The sequence below is a fragment of the Pagrus pagrus genome (assembly GCF_965226575.1).
Source record: "Pagrus pagrus genome assembly, chromosome: 22".
Lineage (NCBI taxonomy): Eukaryota > Metazoa > Chordata > Actinopteri > Spariformes > Sparidae > Pagrus > Pagrus pagrus.
Window position 1 is genome coordinate 10,837,955 of NC_140204.1, and position 26,769 is coordinate 10,864,723.

The 26,769-nt window shown below is 41.8% G+C and overlaps 1 protein-coding gene across 1 annotated transcript; it reads right to left on the reverse strand.

The window, feature by feature from the left end:
- Positions 1–5,664: 5,664 nt before the first annotated feature.
- Positions 5,665–25,950, reverse strand: LOC311251407 (uncharacterized protein). The gene is made up of 3 exons (XM_084343805.1): positions 25,637–25,950; positions 13,340–13,392; positions 5,665–7,747 (listed from the first exon to the last, which is right to left on the reverse strand). The coding sequence occupies exons 2-3, from the start codon at positions 13,369–13,371 to the stop codon at positions 6,976–6,978; spliced, it is 804 nt and encodes a 267-aa protein (XP_084199931.1). The 5' UTR covers positions 13,372–13,392; positions 25,637–25,950; the 3' UTR covers positions 5,665–6,975.
- Positions 25,951–26,769: the final 819 nt, after the last annotated feature.

Sequence of the window (26,769 nt, forward strand, 5' to 3'; positions counted from 1 at the left end):
TATTCTATTCTTTCTCATTTCCTCCTCCGCTCCCTCCTCGCCCCCTTTTTCCCCTTTTCGCGCCCGTAATGAAAAGATGATTCGTCTTATTCATCTGGAGGAGGTAGTTCGATGACCTGGGGCTCTCTATCATATTACTTCCACATAATGGAGATGAGATGGAGATGGAGAGGTGTTTTTGAGATCGAGGATTAACACCCCTCACTCGCTTGGTCTCTCGTTGACCTTCTGAAGCTTATCAGGTTCACTCGCGCGAGCAGACACGGCCTCGATAAAGGCTACAAGTTTCTGAACAGAAGAGAAGATACAAATCTGCTAATTTAGGTTATAACGTTGCTAAATTATTAACACGATGCCTAACTGCTCCGAACAACAGCGGAGGACGTGATTAAACAAGGCTCCTGAGTGACACATGGCTGCCGCTGGTGTCACTTGACAGCGCCGGAGGGAGGATTGACTTTCAGAGTGTTGACAGGGACGGGGGAACATTTACATGCAGCCGAAAAAGAAACCCTGAGAGCACACAGGGCGACGTCACCCCACCCATAGCAAACCTGCCTATTATAAACACAGAGGGTGGCTGCGGGGCGTTGAGCCTGTCAGAAAGATGTGGTCGACAGTGCAGGACATGAAGGATCTGGTGCAAATATTGACTCCATGTGTGTTTATTTTAGCTCCAGAAACGGTGTCACCAGTTCTGTGGAAAAGGTTTCTCACGCTGCATCGAAGCGACTTAAAAATCCCACGAGGGAATTATGTATGCACATAAAAATGGTATAGATAATAATAAAGCACTGCTCTGTCTCTTTTGCATGACTTCATAAGCGGTAAATTTATCTCAGGCACTGAATTATTCAGGCCTCCAGGCGACAGGGTTCCCATGCCGATGCCAGGCTAAGTGCCCTACATCTTATCTTTGTCTCTGGCTATCAGCCAAAGAGGATGGAGCTCTCTGTGGCTCAGGGGGGAGAAAAAAAAAATTTTAGGGAAACTTTCGGGACCAGTGGGAGGAAGTCTAGTCAATGTTTAACACCTTTGAACTACATCAGGGCCGCGAATACGGTGACCTTCTGAAGTGGCTCACTGCCCACCTTTCTGTAACTCAAACAGTGTTCACAGATCCCAGCAGACAGTGAAGGCAGCAACAGGAAAGATATAATGCTCATTTTCAGGCGCATAACTTCACTTTAAGTTACTGCCAGAATAAGTTTACATGCTTTAAAGCTGACATGCTCTGTTTTAGCTCCTGTCTCTTTAAGCCCCGCTTCCTCCCCGAATACCAAGTCTGCTCTGATTGGTCAGCTCTCACACGCCTGACCCTAACAACAACAGAGCAGCTGTGCTAAATCAATTCTTTAGTGCCAAACTAGCTGCAAGGCATAAAGGTAGAAATACCTGTGCAGGTGAGGTAGAAACTTATTACAGGCTTATCTGAAAAAAAAACCAAAAAGAAACGACTGAGACAAAAAAATAAGAAAAAATATAACTTTCACATCCCTAATCACATTATACGTACTGCTAATGGAAGAAAACATCACTACTGTACATTAATACATGATATCTTATTTTTGTACATTATGCAGCTGTAAATAACGCCAGAGAAAAAGACATAACCAGGATTAGTCATTACAAAAATGTTGTTGACATCGAAGCACTTCTGAGTCTCAGTTTGTAGACAGAGAAAATGAATCCGTTACCAAGTAAAAGGAAGTTTTCTATAAATGGACTCCAACTGGACCAGTTTTATGAAAATGAACTTGAGAATACAAATAAAGAACTGACTTTTCTACACGCACTAAATAAATAACTGAGCACAGTGAGCAGAGCGACACTTTACACAGAAAATTAGTCAATGAAGAGAAATTGTGATCCTAACTTTGCATATTAACTCTACAATGTGTTTGCTTTGTCCCGTGGTCCATCATTAAGCATCAGTTTTGGCCTCCAAGAGATAAAGTTAGGGCACCCCTGCTTTAGTTAAAGAGCCGCATTCAGTCTCCAGTTAAAGACTTTAATATTTAACCGGAGTGAAACATTTCCAGAGATGTCGGGTGATTTGCAAAACAAGACTGTTTCCGGCTCCTTCTCAGACATTTAAAGGTGAAAGATACCATTTAATGTCAGCGCTGATTCATGTGTTTTCCGGAAGAGGTCAACTCAACAAACATTAAAGCCTGTGTGGTGTTCGCAGAAGGAAACCAGGAAGTAAATAAAAAAAAGAAAAAAACCCTATGGTATGTTTCTAACTTCAGATTTGTGTTAAACGCGGGTGAACAACCCAGAATCTATAGAATAATCCCACAGTAGGCGGATACGTCTTCCTTAAATATACCCGTTCCTCTGAGACAAGGGAGTGCGCGTGTGCTACAATTAAGGGTGACATCATTAAGGCCAACAAAGCCTTGAGAAAAACAAACATGTTAACGGAGCGCACACACCTCAGGGACCGTACAGCCAGCTGCCTAATGGACCTAATAAAAACAACACGAAGGAATCTGACACACAAGTGCTCTTTATTTGCCATCGACGTTCAACGCACAGCAGGCTGCGGCTCAAATTAGCTCGATGCCAAATTACTTTTGTGCTGTTATCTCGAGGCGGGGCGAGGTGAAGTGATTACTGTGAGTCACTGGGATGACGGCAACACTAAAGAGTAACGGCGAAGGAGAACGAGAGGCAGCTTATGTGACTTTTTGTGATTGTCATGTCTTCAAATGATTGGAAAGTTCATAGAAGAATTCAGGTTATATTATATATTTGTGTTATAATTTATCCTGCTAACAAGTTGGTAAAGACTTCCATCAGAGCAGCTTAATTTCCAACTAGTTACAGTCTAACTTCCCTTCAATCGGCCGCTTAGTTAAAGTGTATTGGTGCAGCTTAATTTCCAATTAGTTTCTGTCCAGCTTCCCTTGAGCAGACCACTTTATTAAAATGAGTCGCCGCTGCTTAATTTTGAGCTAGTTTCCATCTAACTTACCCTCAGCAGATCGTTGAATTGAAGTTGGTGAAGCTTAATTTCCAACTAGTTTCTGTCTAACTTACCCTCAGCAGACGGTTGAATTGATGTAAGTGATTTCCAACTAGTTTCTGTCTAACTTACCCTCAGCAGATCGTTGAATTGAAGTTGGTGAAGCTTAATTTCCAACTAGTTTCTGTCTAACTTACCCTCAGCAGACGGTTGAATTGATGTAAGTGATTTCCAACTAGTTTCTGTCTAACTTACCCTCAGCAGACGGTTGAATTGATGTAAGTGATTTCCAACTAGTTTCTGTGCAACTTCTGCAGGTCGGTTAACTGAAGTACATTTTTTTAATCACACATTTTATAGTTGGAAATTAAGCTCTAACACCTGACCTCAGTTTAGTGGCCTGCTGGGGGGAAGTTAGACAGAAACAGGTTGGAAATTAAAATGGCACAATCAGCAGAAGAAAACATTTACTAATGGTGGTTATCATGAGTTGAAATCTTTTAAGCTTGTGTTCAGTTGAAATCAGCTTTTTGTTGAAGTTGCAAACCGACACGGAGCTGTGGTTGACTTACGTTTTTGTTTTATTTATCTCACTTTTTTTAGTTGACCGCTAATCCAAACCCTTCATGCCTTTTTGTATTTGTGCCATAATAAAGCCCCAGCTGCTCCCTGTCTCTACGTGATCTACCTTTCTGCGTATCCTTGAACAGATTGAAAGGATCAAAGTGTGACGCACACGCAGAGTTCAGCTCTGTTGTTTTCGGTGCGAAGGGGCGCATCGATGAAAAGATGAGTCACCGGCTTGATTAAGCAGGAACTCCACAGCAGATCCTGTTTGTCATCACGCTCGGCGGATATATGGAAATGCTTCTCATTTCGCGAGACAATCACACCCTCACCCTCACACACACACACACACTGGTGCAGGTGTGACTTATTTCTTAGAAGGACAATCCACTTCCACATCAAAAATGCATATCTTTCCTCTTACCTGTAGTGCTATCAAGACATCTAGATTGTTTTAGTGTGAGATGCAGAGTTTTGGAGTTACCGGCCGTAGAGATGTCTGACTTCTTTTGAAAAAAATACAATCAAGATAATCTCCAAAACTTGTTGTGAGCGGTTTCGTGGAGGAACTATTTTCTTTCTACTCGGCTACACCCGCTAAGCGTACCACCGAGCAGAAAGAGGTGGGCATCAACTCCAGAACGAGAGGCTCCTGCTTGTGACATTGCCAGATGTAAACATTAATGGCGTCCTCTTTGGCTGAGCTGTAACATTAGTTAGCTTAGTTAGCTAGGGTCTCGTCCATGAGTAGATACACTCAACTCACACCAAAACAATCTACACATCTAAATAGCACTACAGGTAAGAGGGGAAATGTGTGCTTTTGATTTTAAGGTGAACCGTGCCTTTAACACTGATCGCAGTATGGTGTACATTCAGAACTCCATAAAGAAAAGGCTCATTTTTAGTTTTTGCAGCAGAAAACCAGCGTTAGAGCTTGTGTCATTTGATTCCTTTACAGATTTGACTGTAAGCCCTCTGACTGTGGTCTCACTGCCGAAGAACAAGCTCGTTTGTTTTCCAGCTTGTGATTTCCCCTGCTGACTTAGCAGCTACCCACCGAATCCACAAGTTATCTTGTTCATCGAGGCAGGGGGGGGGATAAAAAACACAGCAGCACCCTAGAGAGAGAGAGAGAGGACACATACCTTCTTGTTTACTCACTCTGAGTGATTTTGGATCAAAGCTTCACCGTGGCCCGGAGGCTGGCAGTCCTATTGTTTGACATCATGCTGGACGTGACTTATAATTGGCTCCAGTTTCATGTGGTATCGCTGTGACGTTTGAAACTCAACGCCGTGCACTACATGTGAGGGGATTTAAGAGTGAAAATGTTTGCAAGTCAAAAAACATTCGACCCCATGCCTGAAAAACAAAGTCCAACTACAGACAGAACCAAGTTTCAGGCTTGAAAAGAGCACACTGTAATTGAGAGAGCGGTGGTGAGCAATTACAGCGACAGGCGAAGAGCAAGAGGGATGAAGATAGAAGAGGGTGGGTGAGATGAATAGATAAATGTCCAAAGAAAGGGCTATTTCAGTATCGTCACAGCTCTGTTCCACCTCCTGCTCTCAGAGAGACACTAACATCCTCTCCTGCCGTGAAGAGCCTAAGTCAGTCAGCCGATCAGGATTCTTCTTCCAGCCGCAGGATGTTGTTGGTTGTTTCCAAGGTGCTCTGCGTGTGTCTTCCTGGTTCAAGTAAAAAAGCCCTGAGGTGTTCATTAGCCGAGGCCCAGGGGCCCTGGACGCCGCCCGCCGAGGCTCTAACTGCTGCGATGTTGAGGTTTAAACACCGAAGTCCCTCAGTGATCGCACTCGTTTTATGGAGTGGGAGGGAGGAAGCGCTCGTAAACAAGCGTTCATGTCCAGCAGAATCTCTCTAATAAGGTCCTTTTGCATACTACTGACGTTTACAGTTGGCTAACCGTTAGCTTACTATACTAACACAAGAAGACAACTACGGAAACATCCAAATCCTCAAATCCTTAAAAAAAATACAAAACTCTTGTGAACAACACGTGTCATCCTCCATGGCTAACGCTAGCTATCTAGTTGCTAACTTTTTTTTTCTGTATATCTTTTAAATCTATTCTGGCCACATCAGGATTAATAACTGCACACAAGTACACACACCTCACATTTTGTGAGTACATTTATTAAAAGTACTTTCCTTTGTTTTATAATACAAATATAATAAGTAGAAATGATTTGGCAGGCAAACAATCGGTGAAAAGGCGAGTCGCAGTCAAACAAATTCAGAACTTCATTTAGCAAAACAGCTTATTTAACATGAACACACTTCAAAAAGCCGAAACTGTGATTTCCTCTGCGCGGTCTAGCCTCAATTAGTTCGTTATTAGGCACATGAGCAAGCTGTGGATTGAACTAACGTCACAGGCCGAACTAGTAACACGAAGCCTGACCTATAAAATAGAATAAAAACAGAGATAGAAGGTGTATTGATGGCCCCTTTGTGGTTTACTCATCAATGATATGACCTTGGCTCAACCTTCAGTTAAGGTTGAAAAAAACTGCAGAAACTAAGATGAATTCAAAGAAATGTACAAGTGGCTATTTTCTACTTTATCCTTTGGTAACCTGGTTAAGATTTCACATGTGCATAGATCTTCTGACGTGTCACTGCATGACAAACGGTCTCACAGTGAAGCTGTGCGTTAGACGACATTGACAGTGACAGTGTGTAAACTAATTGTTTCTAAATTTCCGAGTAGATAGATAATTCGTTCTGATGAAATCAACGACGAGACAATTAGCTATAAATAAGGAAAGCTTCCTCGTCTGTTTAGCGACGTCCAGTGCCTCTCACAATAAATCAAACATGATGCGAGTGACGGTATTATAAATAACACGAGGAGACGGAAACGTATAAAGGGTAGCGTATAAAAACATGCTTTGACCTTTCCTCTTCTGCCTCCTCAGTGAACGAGGCCGAGATTCCTGAAGAAACAGCAAGCTATGGCAAGGAAACATCGACTCTACGCTAGCATTTAGCATAGCTCTGCTCTAAAATGAGGCAAAAATGTGATAAAAGCAACATGTTGGTTTTTACAATACCTGTACAAGGGCAGTATGGACATGGCAAAGCAGTGATGAGTGCATACAGACATTTTAGGACTGAGGAGTGTTTAAATACACTAGATTCACTGATGGCTGCAGGCGCTGTTCAGTCCACACATGTCTCTTAATTTGTGGCTTTACGCAAACCTCGCGGCACTGGAAAAGTTGCCTCCTTCACAAGGCAGTCGTTGTGTTCCGTCAGTGTGACCAAAATAAAAAAATATCCAAGACTTTGAGTTCAAAAATAAATCTGTACCTTTGTAAACAGAGTTTTCCTTCATTTGTTTGATAAAAACACACGAGATGTTCTTCAGAACCAAAGTTTCATGGCGCTCTGTTGAATCGCATTCAGGTCCGTCACTCGTAGTCCTCCCCGGCGGTGGCGGCCTCCAATGCGGCGAGAGCCTCTGCTACCATTGAGTCTGTAACGCTCTGCACCTCCTCCTCGTCCACCCTCGCCGCCTCCTCCTCGTCCTCGCTCTTCATCACCAAGATCCCGCTCTCGCCTGTGGAAACGTCCGGAGTCTTTGGCAGTCTGAGCTCGTCCCTGGTGTCGGCCGAGGACAGGCTGGTGGTGCTGGTGTGGATGTCCACGGACAGGACGCTACCCTCGTCCCCCGTGTCGCACGGGTACTCCGGCGTGCCTCCCACGCCCTCGTCTGTCTCGTCCGCGGACAGGCTCTCCATGCCAATCTCACACACGGTGATGGAGCTGTCCCACCCGTTCCTTGTCGCACGGTGCTCCCGCTCATCGTACCTCGTCTGGTTCTCGTACTCCTGTATGTTGGGGTAAACGGGCACCTGGCTCGGCTCTTTCTCCTGCACCATCCACCTCGGTCCCAGAGCTTCTGGCTGGATGATGTACACCTCTGCAGGTGGCGCCGTCCCCTGCCTGTGCAGCTCCTTCGCGGAGGGTGCGGCGTGCAGCCTGTGGTTGACGTGGTTGTTGTCCACCTCCAGTTTCAGCGTGCTGTCGTTGGACTTGTTGTAGCCCAGGTTGCTGAAGCCCTGCTTCTGCTTGTTGTGGCTGCCGGGGACCCCGTCTGAGGGGTGGTGGGGCTGGTAGAGCGAGCCGCTTGCAGAGTCCGTCTTCCTCACATCCACCGCCACAGAGGGGTCGTAGATGTAGCTGTGAGAGAGACAGACGGACAGGGTTAAAGTCATTAGGGGACAAACTGACTGGAGTCCAAATAAGCATAGTTTTTAGATTTGAAAGTATGCGGGTTCATGTGGGTTCAGACAGAGAGAACTATTTCTGTCCTCCTGACTGGGCTCCAGGAGTCAGATGTTCCCGTGACAATCGATGAAAAACACCACCGCATCCTGTAAACTGACTGCAGCGAGGCTCCTTTATTGTGCAGTCGATTCACCTTTCTAAATGCCACTGTTACGTCTGAGACATGCGCCTGATGTTTACAAGTACTGCATCTATTGTGTCTGGCTGTGGTGATGTCTGCACTGCTCACGTGAGTGTCGGATATATTATGCAGACTGTTGGAAAATAAAACACGACAAGGAGGTGTACACAGGCCTCTGACTGCACTGTCCTCCCTTCAGTTCAAAAGACATGAAGTGAAGAGGATGAAACAGACGCTCATGCACAAAGCACATAAACACAGATGTTCATATCAATATAGGCTGTGCTAAGTCTGACCTTGAAGCCGCAATATTAATATTAAAATAACAAACTCATGGTGTACTCTGCATTATTTGCCTTGAGATGTAATTCTTGCTGCCCAAAATGAAATTCTCTGTAGACTCAGATTGTTTTCTCAATGATGTAGGTGGATAATAGCTCGACTGATACCAGATTTTTGAGGCAGATACCGATATCAATATTTAATATTAATATCAGCAGATAACAATTTCTTTAGCGCTAGGTAACTCACAGAAATGAGAGCGGTATCAATCCTCTGATCTAGCAAACTCTCAGAAGCATATTTTATAAAATCAACTGCTATGAAAGGAGACCACTCTTAGATGCTAGCTTATTTAGCTTAATGCTAAAAGAATAAGGGTATGGTTATCATGGATTCCACTGCCTTTTCCGCAAATCGCCTTAATCCGCCTCTGATTAGTTGACATGATACATGATTGGTTGCGTTGGAACTTCTGGCTGTCTGTTTTTTCGTGGTGCTGATGTGGCAGCTTACGAGCTGTAGTTTCCCCGGTAAACACAACAACCTCTTTGGCCTCCGTCCCAGTTTGCTGCTGCTCCTTTTGGGGTTACTCATCGTCCAGAGCCAGAGCCTTTTTGCTGCTGGAGCGTCACTGGGTGTCAGTGGAAAGCCCTGCGGACATCTGGCTTGTCCGCTCTGCCTAACTAGTCCAGAGACACGGTAGCTGCGACAGCCTAAGAGATGGTGTGTTTACCGGGGGCAAATAAGCATATTTTCCTACTACTCTTAGACGCTCTGAGAACCTCATTTCCCCAGAGGTTTCCAGCCAGAAACTCTGGTCTGTTTAGGCCCTATTATGTTTTCTTGGATGCCCACATCTTTCTTGAGGGAACTTTGTTTATTTGGGAACCCCTTAAAACCCCTTTACACCTTCAGTTTACCATTTTATTTCCCTGGGGCTTGTAGGAGCACATTTATTTATTATAGCGGGAAGAGGCATTTGTTTTATTGGTTTATTGTCCTAGTAGTGGACATTGGGCATTCCCCTGGTTATGTTTTTTTGTTTATATTTTTATGTAGGTTGGGCTGGCCTGTAAGCAATTTACAGCCAGTACCGCCACAATACCATATTATCCCTCCAGGCTATCATTTTTTTGTATACATATTGGGCTAAAAGTACAGAACTATAATACTGTCCCCCACTAAATTTGCCGTAACCTGCTTTTAGAGGGCACTTGTCACCACTGTTTGCAGAGAAAGTCTGATTAAAATGCACAAAATGCAAATTATATCAGAAAGTGACGGGGAAAAACAAAGGGGCAGCTTATTATGTGCCGGAGTCTTCTAAGTAAGAAACAATGAATGATAATAAACACAAATGTATTCGTGTTTTGTTTTTCATTCCGTTTAAGAAAAACTGAGAAATAATGAGGCCTAGTTATGCCGCACAGTTCAGCTCATTAAGATGAGTGACAAACGGTGAATACAAAAGGGGCACTTTCACCTGCGACCGGCATAATAATTCTCAATCAGATAAAGCAGCACTCTGACATTATTTAGCATTGATGTGACGTGTTTCGTGTTCACTCCTTCATTAGATGTTTCTATTGAACCCCTGCTCTCATCTGCTCTCACTAAATTACAGACTGCCGTATCCTCTGCCACAGATTTGTCAGTGTTGTACCAACTCCTTGTAGGATGGAGGAGGTCAACAAAGGTCTCATACTAATTAATGCTCATTTACAGTGAGCTCTGACACCCTTGTAGTTCTCTAATGACTGTCTGATACCCCATTTTGGAGGATTTTCTCACAAGATCACACTCTCACGCACCTCCACAGGTATTAGGAGTGTTGGCATGGGGGGTCTATTTTGTGGACGGTGTAACAGGCTGTCAGACGTCTCCTGCTGCGAGAGCCTCATGTTTTCATCTCTTCCTCTTCCTTTCATTTGTTTTCTCCTCCGCCCCGCGAGCCTCGTAACCCCAGCAGAGCTGCCTCCATCTCGCACCTCTCCACACAAACCTCCTCCTCGTCTCTCTTCCTGCGTCACTGTAATGTAGTCGCAGCTTGCTAATCTACTATCCCTTTGCACTTGACTTCTCCTTGATTTGAGCGCCTTCCCTCGAGCGTTTTCCATCCATCGTCTCGCTCCCGCCTCCTCCTCCTCAAGTTGTCCTCTTCACTCTTGTTTTCTGCGCTTGCTGTGTTTTTTGTTTAATCTCACCCTCTCCTTTTCTGACGTTACTTCTATTCATGTGCTTAACAAGAACCTGAGAAGCAAATACCTTGAGATGTACTGATTAATTAAAAAAACGACGTTTTCCTCGCTCCCGTCATGGGTAAGCGGCAGACAAACAAAACCACCCACCGCCCACACATGTATAGTCCCACACGCTCACCCTCTCCGACTTAAGCACCTCTCTCTCACCCTGCATCCTCCCCTCCATCTCCCTTCACAGTGGAAAGCTGAGAAAATGGATGTTTTCCATTTCTCTCGCCACCGCTGTGTCCCGGCTGCCAAGGTGAAATTTGAGGCTCGCTTTCAGGAAAGCCAGACACACAAGGTGTTTTATTTAAAAAAAAAAAAAAAAAAGATTCATAAAAGGTGGACAAGAGCCATGTGAGAGAATGAAACTGTATTTTCATCAACAGCAGCAGGCTGCCCTTTCAATCTCCAAGCTATTTTCCAAGAAACTTGTTGCTGTAATTTTCTATTTTTGTTTCATTTTTCAGACAAAACGTCTCCACTTTTGGGTCCACCGAAGAGGAAAAAGAACAATTTAATGTCTCCGTAAAGAGCATCAGTGTTTAATCAAATAAATCGGCTGATGGAAGTGACACAGAAAGAGGAAAGCAGCAGCTCCTTGGTGTTAAGCTCAGATTTTAATACCAAAGGAGCGTCTTTGCATATACTGTAAGTAGGTGCAGCTGATTCTGGGGAGCTCCTGCTTTCCCCTCTGTCGGGATTCCCTTCCTGTTCTGGGGTTTGTTTATGTGAAGGAGTTTTCTTTAACGGCGCTCCTACATCTTGGAAGAGGCCATTATTTGCCTATGTTTTGACTGTGAGGGAGCTCCTCATGATGTTTACTCCATCAGGTTAAGTCAAGTACTGACACAGTTACGGGAGAAGATTCCTACCAACTCCCTTCTCGTGCTTCACAGGTTGCTTAAGCTGATTATATTGGTTTAAAATATAATACAGGGAGCGTCATTTACATTTTAAAATCCTTCTTCAAAGCTACTTCACAACGACTTGACTTTATTCCGGTTGTTGTTTGCAGGTTAGCATTAGTCAAGTTCAAATAACACTCACTAACAAAGATAAAGATTCAAGGGTTCAATAAAAATACCGCCCAAATTCAGTTTGTTACAAAGTTTGGTCACTCAAAACTGTCTCTGGTGAAACCTATGCACGAGGAAATTAAAAGATGATGCTGCCTTTTGAATTAGTTGATCGAACTAAAGACATGACACGTATATCCAACAAGGAGTCGATTCATCATGCCTCACCCTTTAAGTACTTAATTTGAATTTGAATATTCCTGTTTACGTTATGATTCACAAATACAACCTCCCACTTCATCATCTGCAAGTCTGAGCCAAATTTAGAGTAGTTGTGTTCTTCTGAGCAGCAATGTGGGCTTTTCTTTTGGGCGTGCATTTCTATCCCATCATTGCAAACCGTTGCCTAGGCAACACACAGTGCTGACCGTAAAGGCAAAGAGGCGATGTGTCGCGGACCGAAGTGAAAACTCACTGTAATATGTAAAAGAAATTGTGTTATTTTCAATCCAGTCATTTTGAAGCAAGAGTTACTCAAACACAGAGTTGCTGTATCTTTTATTTATAGTTGTGTTTCATGTTCATAAAATACTTGTGCGTGAAAAAATGACATTACAAAATATTGAAGCAGCTGTGTTGTTATTAGTATAAGGTAGTAATTCAATTTAATTCTCACAAACAAATCTGTATTTTTAAAAAAACAAAAGCCTGGGATGTGTGTGTGTGAGATACAACTGATACTGAGACCATACTGCTGACCCAGTAACCTACACACACACCCTGCCAAACCCCACACCGCTAAGCCCAGAAATGTGACACTCCAGACAATTAGGGAGGTATGTGTGTGTGTGTCACAAGCATTCACATGTGTCTCTGACATGGGAAAGGAAAAAAAAAAGTGTGGAGTGGGGGATTACGACTCTGGTATGCGAATCACAGCGTGCCCTTTCATTAATCTGCAATCAAAATCTCGTTTCCCGGCCCGGTTCTGTCTCCTCGTTCACCTCGAACGGCGCAACGATGTCGAGCCCTGACAACGATGCCTTGTAGGTTTTTAATGAATAGACAGCCCTGCAAGGAAATACAGTAACCAGGGGCGATGGCTATTGGCATATTGACTCACAGTTTGTACAGAGAGCCCACGTGAGGCTGAGTGTGCAGACGTATTATAATGGACCTCTCACTATCTGTATGAAACGAGACAAGAAATCATTAAGTTGGCAAGGAGACATTTGAATTGGCGCTGCGGACCTGCAGATAAGGAAGTCTACAACAAGAGGTTGTTACTGAGGAGGTGGACATTCTTTCAGAAATGTAAGTAATTGGCTCAATTATTTGCAGCGATTCATCTAATAGACTATATTCACACGCCGGCCATTTTCCTTTGACATCACAGTCAAGACGTGAAGCTCAAACGTCGTCCAAATAATGTACAGAATCTGACAAATTGTTGTCGTTTCACTCCTGATTTATCAGCAACTTCAAAGACAATAGATTGAGGGACATCAGGTCAATTTTCAAGGTAAAACAAAGTATTTGATAAGCCAACAGCCAACGTTAGCCTTCGACCACTTCCTAGTTAACTGTTTTCACACGATTTTTTATTGTTATCTGATTTGAGGCCTTAAGGATAAATTGTGTTATATGATGTACGGATATTACAGCAAGAACGTGTAAAAAGATGTATTTGTCTGAAGCGACCCTTTAAATCGCCGCCAACAATCGATTGTTCGATCGCGTCCTGACAATTTCACTCTACCGATCGTGTCGGACAGAAGAGCGTCACAACAACAGAACAAGGAGAGGTAATGACGCTCACCTTTTTATCATCCTGCAGCACTGGCACCCCATTTGGCCCGCCGTGTCGTGGAGCTGCGGAGGGACATTAAGAAAGCAGATTAAACTTTAATCACACAAACACACTTCGACTTAACGGCACGGACAAAATCGAAAGCGACAAAACATCTTTGGAAAACACGCACATGTCGTTTTGAGTGACATTTTCCCATCATCAAGGAAAGGTTAGTTACTGTAGCCCCACAGACAGACTCTCGTCTGCGCTATGACACACACACACACACTTTGACAGAGTCTCAGACTGCTATTGATCGGTCAGTTCACCACCTCTGACATGTGAGCGGTTTTTAAATGAGGGCTTTCTCGAAGATTTCACCTCATCAGTCAAGTTTTTGCTTTGCCCTTGGTCTCGACGGCGTTCGGACACGAGGATGAAAACTCTGTCTGCCTCAAGCACCGATAAAGAAGTTATTGCCATCCATCATTGTTGTGTGTGTTTGTGTGTGCGCGCGAGTGTGTCTCGTAGAGTGTGTACCTACGAGCAGGATGGGAGTGACCTTTTCTCTCCTGGTGGTGTGTTTCTCCAGGCTTTGGCATTTCATTGCCTGAGTAAATAATTAATCACCGAGTCTTGAATGGGGTTTGTCTGCAAGCGAAGGAGAAATAGGGAGCGACAAAGGTAGAGGACACAGTATCTCTTTGTGGACTACGAGACAAAACAGTTTCTATTCTTAACCTTAACTCTCTGACCCTGTGGGCTCTTCCTTTGCCTTCAGCTGAATCTTTTAACAGCGCTAGACAAGGACGATAAATTGCAAGTGCGGCTTCATCTCATTCAAACGAGAAACAACTAGATCACATTTGAAGTCTGGTGTTATTTTTCTCATCGTCAACAAATGCCATGAAAATATCGAGCCCATTTGCTCCTATTCAGCGTGTAAATCTTTATAAACGAGTCACAAATGTAAAGTTTCACTTTTAACAATAAGCTAAGCGATTACATCATACAGCTGGGCACTGTATCATCCATCGATTTAATGATTAACTATACATTTTCATCGATGGAAGGTGAAAACATCAATGTCTTTAGGATTTTTGAAACTTTATTTTGAAATTCCCATGGCACACCTGTGTCAACTTTTCTGTCAAACAGGGCTAGAGACAAGCAAATAATGTGAAGGAAGGAGGAAAAAGACAACAAGGATATTTACTCGGAGCTTCTCGCTCACGAGTCCGCTAACTTGTTGCTCTCGCTATGGCGCCATCAGCTGATCTGTTTCAACGATGTTGGGTGGGGAAAAAAAAATCATGTATTTTGAAATTCAGCCGTGCTGTTCTGTCGGCAGATGCAGTTACATAAACCAGCGTGTTATTTGTAAAGCTATGAGTCCGCAAGCCTCTAGGCTAATGTAAAACGCTGTAGGCTTAAGCTAATAATGGTGAGAAAAACAAGTGTTCTGTCTCCTCGACAGTTAATATTGAGCTGTTTTTTTATACTTTTGTTAAGTGTTCTAGTTGTTAGGCAAGGTTTTACGTATGTTCGTGACGTCAGTTCAAACTGTACTGCATTTAGCTGGTTACAGTTATTCAGAATTATTCATGTGTAGTTTTATTTGTCTTTTATGGCCAAAAGCAGAAAGTGGTGACAGCTTCTTCCGTAACTGACCGTGTTAAATGGGCAGATATCTGAATAGAACAAATTGAAATGGTGTTGCGGCAGACTTTGTGATATCAGCAAATATCGTGGTATTGTCAAAAGAATCGCTACAATATCGTATCATGATGAAACTTTACCTGCTATAAAAAAGCAGTGATGACTATACAGAATCAACAGTTTTGCATTATAACTGCTCCCAGGGAAGAAATACCTTTTTCTTTAAGGGTGAAAAGATAAAAATCTAAATCGGGCCGACTGCTCTGATGAAGGATGGAGGTCTCCATATCTGATCCGCCGCTTGCTGAACTGTCTGCGTTGTTCGAGTTTAAAGATTTTGCACTGAGCTTTGTTCACTTCATCTAAAAAGCACGTCACCCTGGATCACTGATGTGTTATTAATCATTCTGGACAACAATGGAGCTCTAAGGCTCAATAAGATAAGAATATCAGACTTCGGTAACACGTGACAACACTTCTTATTCAGATTATTTCATTGTTGTTCTTGGTCTTTTCCACACAGGCACATCTTTGGCCAAAAGCATTGAGCCACAGCTCCTGTAATCATCAGCTGTCTTCACCAGTTTGTATCACTTAGTCCTGCAACTTTTCAAAACGCAGTAAGGCCTGGTGACTATGATATAACGGGCCTCAGTTACGCTGTGGGACTTCATACATATTTGTGCAAAGTCCTGGAGGGAACGAGCTGACAGCCCCAGGTGGGCTCTGCGTGGGGGACTGATGTTAACAATGCATGAGGGAACAACAAATACACTCAATGTACAGAACTCATGTTAGCATCAAAAGGCAAACTAAGGCAAACAAAAGAAGCCAGGCTGGGTTATATAATATTATGAGCTCCAGGACCACCACGACCAGGTCACATTTTTTAAATATGAAAGACTGTACTATTTGTGCAAAAGCAGCAAAGCATGACTTAGCTATCCCAAGGCGCCTAATTATTGCCCATAAAAAGAGTCCAGAGGTGGGTGTAGTCGCTGAGGATGCAGACAAAGTTAGCCAGAGTGCAATCCTCTTGTTTTTGAGTGCCCTCCGTTCGCTTGTTTCTCCTTCACAGAAACGATCTCTTGTGGTTTGAGTTGGACTTGACCGCAGTCCGGCTGCAACAATCGCCACCAAACATTCGTCCGCGTTTCACTGGGACCCTCCGACACATTCGCAGCCACTTATGAGAACGCCGAGAGGGTGTACCATGCCAAGTGCAATCCAGAGCGAACGGAGAGGCCCAGCGGTTCGATGGGCTTGAAATTGAGGACTCTTGTTTTTACACACTGATGCACTGGCAGGCACCAACCCGGCTCAAGTGTCCCTTATCTTCCAGGAGGGGAGCAAGAGAGGAGGTAATTTCCCAGCGGGGCATGGGGAACCATCGCGTTAATGGAGCGTTGCATTAGTCCCTGAACCGTTGAAGTCGCTATCAGCCAACTTTTACAATTACTATTCACATTCAAGCAGGTCAATAATCATCTGACAAGCTCCAAGTCTCAATCCTGTGAACGTTCGAGCTGATTTCTTCCTCTCCTCTCTCCTCTTGTTTACTTGTTGTGTGCTGGTGGCATTTTCTTGTCTTTTGCATTATGTATATTTCATATCTCAGCGATACGGCTCCGCTGCTTTCTGCTCCCTACACCCTCGGGGGTGTTTTAATGCGCTCGCCTCAGAGTCCTGCAGACTGCTCGGATTCGTTTGGGGAGCATCTCGAAGCGCAGAGCCCCCAAATACGACTGCATATTTGTTTAAATAAAACGTCCAAAACCCTTTGACATGAAGGTTTCTGAACTGTTATGAATTAATTACGAGTATAAATAGCTTTGGTTCCTTCCTGGCACCACGTTTTCACTACAGATAAAAGCACTGTGACAGTACATGGATTAGCAAGTGTTGTGACGGGGAATAATTCAGCACTCACTCCACATTCTTCTCAATAATTACTAATTATGATAAAGTTTAAACTGTATAAGACACATTTCAGTTTCATACAGATTTAATTAGATCTCCACAACTGAATTAATATTTAATCCACAGATAAAATTAGATTTTCCAGGTTGCCTATAATGATGCAACCGACTTAATACTTAAAGCTGCATTAATCAGTACTATTAATGTTAATAATTTATCAGATTATGAAGCACAATGTAAAAGGAGTCACTCGTAGTTAAGAATCCACAGATAAATATCAACGGACTCTTTATTTTCTCATTAGCGAGGAGCGTTTTAGCTCCTTTCAGCTAATTGTTCTGGTTCTTTGGTGCACAACTTCACTGCTTTGATTAGCTGTCACAGTGCTCATCAGTCGTCTTTTTATTTTTTTATGCTTTAATGTCTTTAAACATGTTTCCCCTGCGCATTCTCCACCTATTTATTCCCACAAACCTTTTTATTTCTGCATTTTCTTTTGCATTTCTGCTTTATTATGCAGTTTTGTTTGACAATTTGTTTATATAATCATAATTTTCCAGTTCTCGGTACGCCTGGTAACGCCACAAAGAAATTATTGGAGCATAAATCAACAGGGGTCAAAGATAAAAAGGTACAACATGAGTTTTTCAAGAATATTTACCCCTGAAGTCAGCCTCATGACTTTCCCTCTCATGTGTCAAATCATGGGGACTGCGTAAGCTTTGGAAAAGCTCAAGGCTGATTGTGTTCAGAAAAACTGGACATGGCAATGAGGCGATGATTTGGGGCAGCGATGCGAACAACAGGAAGCTCTATGTACAATATTCTCCTTTTTATGTGATATAAGACTGATATGAATCAACTCATCACATTACACAAGTTATTTACTTGAAAGTTCAAAGGTTTATTGAACTTTTTATTCACTGCAAGCTGCATGTTTGCTTTGACTCTTGGCTACTGTTACACTGAGTTTCAACATAACAGACTACACCTACTTAAACAGCATTTTTAAGCTTTCTATAACACAAAAAATCAAGTTTCTGATCGGGATCCTGTGTGAAATGTGAAACGGGATCAATTAAATGTTTAAAATCATACAAATCCAAGATTTCTTGCCACTATGAATGTATAATTTATTGTTACATATGCATTTTGTTGTGTGTTTTAACCGACCTCAAACATCTAGTGAGGACACAGAATCTGACAGGACGACTAATGGTTGGCTGACTGCGTCGGAAAAAGCTGGTTTGCATCGGCATGGAGTTGGGTTGCACATTTGCAAGGCAAAAACTGCCTCTGCATTGACTGACAGTGTGATTGTAGTGTTACCTGCCTCAGGCTACCTTTTCCGCTTCTGGTCAGCAGAAACAGCTCACGGTCGGAGGGGAACCGGTCCTGCAGGGCACGGGTGATGCAGTGCCATCTTAGCCCGAGCAGCTAACAACTCTCCTCCGAGCAATGGGGGCCCGTGAGTAACTAAGCTACGTCACTGCACTGATAACTAAGTGATATTAAAAAGCAAAGACAACTCCCAAGAACTCTTAAAGAAAATAACAAACATGACTAACAAGGCACGCTGTGGCTCCGGTGAGTCTATTTGCAGCTGTCATCTTTGCCTTGCTCTGTTTGCAGAGTAAATAGTAGATAAGCGGAGAGAAGTGGAAAAACCAGGAAACTGTGTGCTGGAGCAGTGAACACCCAATGAATTCCCATCATAGTATGTGTTTGAAGATTGATCTGCATGGCCCTAAAACTGTCATCTGTACCTGGCCTGTACCTGCATCTTCAGGACTCAAACCAGCTGAATGAAACGTTCCCACTATTGTTTAGTCCACAAAATGTCATAAAATAGAGAAGAATGTCCAAAACAACTCCCTGAATCCCAAAATGACGTCTTTAAAATTGCTTGCTTTGTCCGAACAGCAGTCACAATCTGAACACATTCAGTGTATTATCAAATCATCACAATCAAGGAGGTGGAGCACGGGAGTCTTTTTCATTTTAAGCTTGAAACAGGATTATTTGAAGACCAATATACTTTCTGATTATCATTTTTAAAATAATGAACTCGTTGTTTTAGGTCTGAACCTCTACGCCACCACGCCACATTTCTGAGTTGTTGCTTTGAGTTGCATTAAAACTTGCTGCAACCATTAATCAATGAGTGGAAAGCTAAAAAAAAATGAATCCTGTCAGCAATGAGGATTTTCTCTCAGCCTCCTGCAGGTTTTACAGTAACAAACAGCCGCTGACTCAGATTCACATCAGAACATCCAACTGACCAATCATGTTGCTCCCCTGGAGACTTTCCAAAGTCATAATGAGATCACGGATTCAATCTGTGCATCAAATGACTATCATTCATTCAGATATTGGCCATTGTTGGCTGGCAATAACAGCGCTTTATCTGCTCCCTCCGCCGCTCAATATATTATATATTGCTCCTGTTTTTTATGATAGGGAAGATCGTAGGACAATTACTGAAGGGGAGAGATATTTCAGCGCTGGCAGCTTGGCCCTGCTCCCATTTTTTCACTTTCTGAGTTTTCCTCAGAGGAAATTGAAACATTTCATCTCGGGGAAACAGGTTCAATAAAAGTGAGATTGCTGTGGAGTGTCCCCTAAATGTGGACTGGATTGAAATCCAGGGGATACCCGTGAAGGTGGCAGTCAGAGCTATTTTTGAAAGATTGCTGCAGGTGGAAAAATTTCATCCAGAAAGATAAGGCTTAAAATAATTCTTCCTCTGGAAGGAGGCCAGGTCGAATTGATTTTACCTGTTGGGAGATTTGTTTGAAAAACAGCAGCAACTGTGCGTACAACGACTGAAAAGTGACTCCTACTCTTAAAAATGAGAAGATTTTAAGCTAAAACATGAGCGTTTATACGATTTAAATAATCTGAATCCTTTCAAATCACTTTTATCAAATCTTAATTAGGTTAAAATTTCAAGGAACTAATGTTATTAATAGCTTAAATCCAAATATCTAATTGAGATCCAAAGCTTCCCTCCAGAAATTGGAAGTTAGTGGTGGTGGTTGATCAAAATCACCATGTGTTTTAATATTGTAGAGATACAAACTTAATGGCTTTTGATGACCAGCGCCATAAAACAATGTTTTTCGAAGCCACACACTAGTCTACCTATCCACAGGTGGCAGTAACGTGACAAGAAACACAGCTATGATGCAACGAAGAGAGCAAAGTAGAAGACAGCGAGCTAGTAAACATGTATTGTGGTGGGAAAACGTTTGGTTGTTTGCAAAAAAAGCTCGACAGAGCACCTTTAATTAGGTGTTTTAAACTGAGAACATTCCTGTGATTTCATCTCAGGCCTCTCACATCACCTCAAAACACAAAAACACCTCCTTGAGATAGTCTTCCCTCAGTGTCGCATATCTGATACCAGCTGTTTTTGTTGTTTCCTTGGACGACTGAAATCTATCCACAACCACTTCTGTGTGACTGTGGGTTTCAGATGCTGGTCTAAACACTGTGCATACCAACACTGTAAAACTAAATACAGGTCGACGAGGTTTAGAGACAAAAACAGACAGCTTGAATAACGTTAGCGGTTTGCTAATAGATCACAAAAATCCCTGTTCTCTTATCTTCTGACAGTAATTGAAAGCACATTCTGGGAGCCTGAGGTGTAGATATGAGTATTTCTCTGGAGGGTCTCCAGTGAACTTTCCAACAAAGGAGCCGAGTCTTTCACAGACCAGACCTTGCTGTTGCAACATGGCTCGGTCACCTGATAGATCCGTGAAAAGGTCGGCTTATGTAAGCCGCGTTCTGCATTATAAGTCATAATTTATATCCTGACACATTGTGTGTTTTGGTGTTTTGTGTGTGTGTGGAGAGATCATGTTCATGTGGGTGCAAGGGGAGGGGCCCGGTGAAGGAAAAGTGGGCTAACTGGTCCGACATCCATCCGACTGTGTGTTGTTTTTGTTTATTGTCCCCTTATCTTTCTGTTCATCTACAGTGTGATCCGTCACATAGACTGTCGTGAAATTTGAACTTTCAAATCGTGTGCTGCCGAGACAGACAGCGTAGACGGAAACTTGGCGGGAATTTCCATCGCTACAATGTCTGGTATGCTAAAAGGGAAACATGTGGACGTGTTAGACCAAGTTTTCAGTCCATTGATGTTTTAAAAAATGTGTTATTTTGTAGCAAATCCTCTAAATTCAATAACAACATGGAGAAGTGCTGCTGACACGCTGCTTTTAGTACGCAGCAATTATTAACAAACAATGAAAACAATCATAACTTGCAGCTTTTAATGACATATTTTGAAAAATGTCAAATGGTGACGATGTTTAAGAGGAGGAACCAATCAGTGATGAGCCTCTAACGACATTAAACCAGTGATCAATACCAGCCCTAAAAGGCCTGACTGTGGCTTCCGTATTGATAACAATCTGTATGAAATTACCTTCCAGAGTGGCTGATACATCGTTTCTACTTCCATCAACAAGATTTATTATTAATTTCTCTCCTGCACTTTAATTTCCTTTATTGAATTTGAGGCATTTTATCTGTAAGTGCAGTGTCACTGCATTTCCATTTATTTTAATCTTATTCTATTTTGGTCGATTCATTTTCCTTTTTTCTGATGTTCCTGAACGCTGTTCTTATGTAAAACATTGCCTCTGCGTATGAAAGGTGCTATGCAAATACGGCGTCGTTGCCTTGCCTTACTTTGCAATCCCTGCAGCTTTCGACTGTATCTCATGAACACCAGGGGACACGGTCGAAAGCTCTGGGAATGGCTTGCGGTTAGACTATCCACAGCAAATATGTGTCCCCCAAGGTTGAGAATGAACTTCTACCCTCATGATTTTATTTCCTCGCAGTCATCAGCTGCCGTCTGTGTGACCCTCCGCTGAAAGAGAACGGCAGCTTTCGATAAGGTCGTCAATTTGGGCCTCTTATCAGCTCTGAGGCTTTTAAAATCCAGCTGAAATGTCAATACAAGATGTTAAAGAAAAAGAAAGATGACGCTGTCTCACCCACTGCTTTTAATAACCCGCATGTACAGTAAGATGAGATAACCTTCCACACCTGATAACACTTCCCATAAAAGGAGCCAGAGCTTTTCATCTAAGTGACGTTATTGTTTGACTTACAACACAAAGAGCACTGAAATACTGTTGGATATCTGCTATTAATCAGAAAAATCTAGTCAAAATATGACTCGACAACTTTTTATTCGCTTGACAAACTGAGCTCGGCTTATTTATCTTTGGTCAGCCATCGTATTTCCACATTATTTTGATTTCTAACTGCTGTTTCTTTTCTGATTCTAATCTACTTGATGCAGATATGTGAGGTCAGTGATGTGACCTGAGTGTGTGTGTGTGTCTTCACGTCTGTTTCTGTGTAATAATAAGATGTGCTGTGTCCAAACAGCTTCCTCCGATGGCCTTGGGCAGCAGTCTGATAAAAACAAGTCCCGTCTCCTCTCTATTACCCAGCAGCCCACACTTATCAATAGCGCTGCTCTCCTCACACTCGCACCGCAAACAGACCTGCTGCTGTTTTTCCTCCTGTGGATCCTCCTGAACCCAGGAGCTCTGAATTATGCTTCAGCAGGTAAACAAGCCTACAAGAAGCCTGAGAGGAGTGCACTTTTAAATGATGTAGAGCCAGGGACGCAGTGGTAAATACAAAGTGAAGCAACCAGGATAATCTTTAACATCAACTCAACCATTGTGTACACAAGAATCTGTTTCTTTTTGTTTTTAAGGATAATCTCTTTACCTATCATATCCAGGTTTCTAGTTTGATAATCGATCAATCGTTCTATTTTTTTAAGCTGAAATGTTGAACATTTGCTGGTTCCAGCATCTATTATGATTATGTTTGTCTAACTTCTTTTTTTTGTCCGACCGATAGTACAAAAACCACACAACATTCAATTTAAAATAATACACAATACAGAAAAGCAACAACCTTATATCTGAGATGCTGTGACCAGCCATTTCTTCTTGCTTGAACATCTGTAGCATTACGAATGTAGTTGTGGGTTAATTTTCGGTTTAATCGAGTGCTTTGGATTATTCCTTCTTGTTCGATTTCACACTTCTTTGTCAGTTAAAATGCTATTTAATTGTATTATGGTTTCCCTACTGTTACACAACAACACATCCTTCACTTTAAAACAAATGAACCGTACAATCTATTTTCCAGACCTTAATGTCAACAACAGCTCTGAGCTCCGTCCTCGTGTTTACATCCTGTTCCAGGTTCCAGCAGCAGCAAAAGCAGACTAGACTTTGGGCAAATATTATTTGCATACACTTTTAATGGCTTGTTTTGTTTAATACGCTGCCACATGGGTGGAGTCTGCCACTAAGGGTAAAAGGAAATGAGCTGATCAGACCACAACTCAGCATCCTGTATAAATCAACTGTCATAATGTTGTAAATCTTGCCTGCAGGTCAGAAAACCATCATGGACTTTTAAGAGACACCTTGATGTATTAAAGCCGCTCGCACACGTCTATTAACATCATGTTTGAGGGCGCTGTGTTTGATAAACGACAGACATGACCGGTTTTTCAGACATGAAGGTTGCAAGCGACCCAGGGTTCAGTGAGACTACGTGTTAGATGTGCAAACAAAGCCCAAGGCCGTGTACATGAGTTCAGGTTAACTGATTCAAGACCACTCCTCCTCCTCCTCCTCCTCCTCCACTCCACCTCAACAAAGAACAAATGTCCCCAATAACAGCCCTCCATTCACTTATTAACTTCACCTGCTCATGTGCAGTATGTTCAGGGTGGGATGGAAATTTTTCAGTCTGCATTACTTATGTAACATACTAAAGTAACCATACGCAGATCAAGAGAAACTTGTGGGAAACTATTCTGGTGATTGTTTAATAGTCTGAGTCACTTTTTATGCAAACATGTCTGACTTTCTCTGTTTATGGCTTCTTGAAAACTAAGATTTGCTTCTTTTCTCTATTTTGCATTATTGTAAGTTGAATATCTTTGCAGTTAGCCAGACAGTATTTTGGCTCGGGAAAATTATGAAGAGCATTTTCACAATTTTCTGACACTTCACAGACAAAAAATAAATTGGCTCATCGTTGAGGTACGAGTTTTTGATTAGAAATAATTACAGCTGCACAAATAATCAAAATATTAGCAAAATTGCAGTATAGCCAATTGCAATATCCAATTACAGACGCTGAAGTTTGTTGATAAAAGTGACAAAACGACATTTAATAAAGTACTGTAGTGCTGCAGAGACGTCTTGACCTACAAATCTTGTTGTCCAGATGTAAGAAAACATGATTGTTTGGTACAGAACAATGATGGAAAGTAACTATGTACATTTACTCAAGTACTGTACTTCAGTAGAAGTTTACAGTACTTATGCTTTACTTGAGCATTTACATTTTCTGCTTCTTTATACTTCCACCCCACTACATTTATTTTAAAAACTTAAGTTTCTAGTTACTCAATATTTGTCCAGGCCAATAATCAGTTGACCCGTACTATATACATACATGTAAATATATGTATAATTACTTTACTTGTACTTTTATTGCCAGAAATGTACTTTTGATACTTTACATTTAATTTACATTTAATATAAGATACTTTAAGACTTTTCCTCAAGTACTAGTTGGATGGGTGACTGGTACAACCCCAACAAATGTCACATCATCACGATTTAAATAGTTTTTTTCCCCATGAGATTGAAAACTGTGACGCAAACGTGATCATTCTCACTAATCGTTAATCGTAATATGTGTCAAAATATGGGCAGTATGATTTTATTTAACTCTAGGGTGCAGCCATAAAAATAATAAATCATTCTGAAATTCATTGATTAAAAATGTATACTTGATAGGTTATATACAGGCTTGTAGCAGCGACTCATTACTGTGAATTTCACTTTTTGTAGGACAATAACATTTAGACCTGTATGTTGGAAACTACAATGTACATTAAGTATAAACAAGTAAATTAATACATTAATTAAAAGAATTAAGATACTTTTTATTTTGTGCTTACCTACAGTTCATATATATACACATGTATCTATTAATCTTATGTGTTAAAGGAGCATTACGTAGTTTTGGGGAAGAAATTATAATCAGGAGGAAAAGATCTTCACTGACTGTGATCTAAACAAACCAAATAAACAAACTATCTTCATCTTCATGACTGAATAAACTGAGTAAACAAACTGACCTTAAAGGACAACACACACTCATACTTTAACTTGTTTACATGTGGCGGACCCTGCCACCTTTTCTAGCTTCAAACAGTGTTCTGGGTACCTTTATTTAAGCTTTAGCCTCATACATATTTCTGATATCGTACCATTAATAGTGTGAATATTAAATTCTGAGTTTGAATTTCTTCTCCAAAACTGCATAGTGGCCCTTTAATAAACCAACCCTGTACCTGCATGAGTAACAGGTGTACACACATTTCTATTGTCAGTACACAACGGCCTCACCACACTTGTATATTTATATTTAATACACACACGCATCACACCTGTACCCATCTTATGCTGTGTAACATCATGAAGTCATTGGTTGTCGCCATATGTTAGACGCTATAACACAACGCTCACCTGTTGTTGCGAGTAACCGTCGAGGTTGTGTTAGCAAAAGGTTGAATAACGCTTTTTAAACACACTTTAAAAGTTAATTCAGACCAGCAGTTTTCGTGTGAGCGACTAGCAAACGGACAAGATGCGAGTTTCGACCTACCTGTTGCGCTGAGCGAAGGTGTGGCACTCTGCCCTAGGTATCAAAAAAAGCACGGCTAGCGTCAGTTGTCATTTAAAGTTGGTCCACTTCCGGTCCTCTACTGAGCAAAAACTGGGCATGAAGGTGAAAAAGTAGAGGCTCCACTGGACATCTTCGGATGGTTTTGGCTTCCTTTGGTGTGAGTTGTTGTGCTGAATCGCTGAGAAGAGTTTCCCCCCCCTCGGTGACTCCACGGTCCCATGTCTACTGTTTGAACAGCGGTCTGCTGATGGGTAGTTAGTCCGGGAGACCGGTGGACCACAGTCAGCGCACACAGCGTGCTAACCGCTGCTTCCTGTCAGCGCTTTCAAAATAAAACTCATTAATAAAAAACAAAACATTCATTTACTAAACTAAGTTGTTGTCAGAAAGTGACGTTAACAAACATGCTAAAGCAGTTAAAACACAACAAATAAAATAACATTCAAGAATACGCGTATAAACTTTTATGGTGGTTATTAGGATGTAAACTTAGTTTTGGAGAAGAAATTCAAACTCATATTTACAATATTAATGAGACAATAATACAAGAAATATTTATCTTTTCAATAACTGAATAAACTTTCTGTTCTCAGAGGAAAATAAGGTCCCAGAACACTGTTTGAAGCTAGAAAGGTGGCAGGGTCCGCCACATATAAACAAAGTAAAACAGTATGAAATTGTGTTGACCTTGTTCTCTTCTACTTTCCACATTCGACTACATAGTGCACCTTTAACGAAACATTTACATTTGTCTTTGAAGAACAGGATTTACACACCTTTCGAAACAGACATACATCTTAATTCACAAGAGCAACAACAATGATAATAATCAAAGCAAATAAGACCCAGAAATTAAGATATGAAAAGGATACAAGTTTTATATAATAACAATACATGGGGGTCAGGACCCCAAAATAGGGTCCCTGGGTAAACCTGAGGTTGTCAGAGGATAATTAATTGGATCAAGCATATTTTAATACACAAAATAACATTTTATTTTATCTGACTTTTGTTTATCTACTGCATTTATAGTTAAATACTCAATACTATTGCGTCTTAAAGCCACTTACCTTAAAAAAAAAATAACCTCCAAATGCAAAACAAAAGACAGA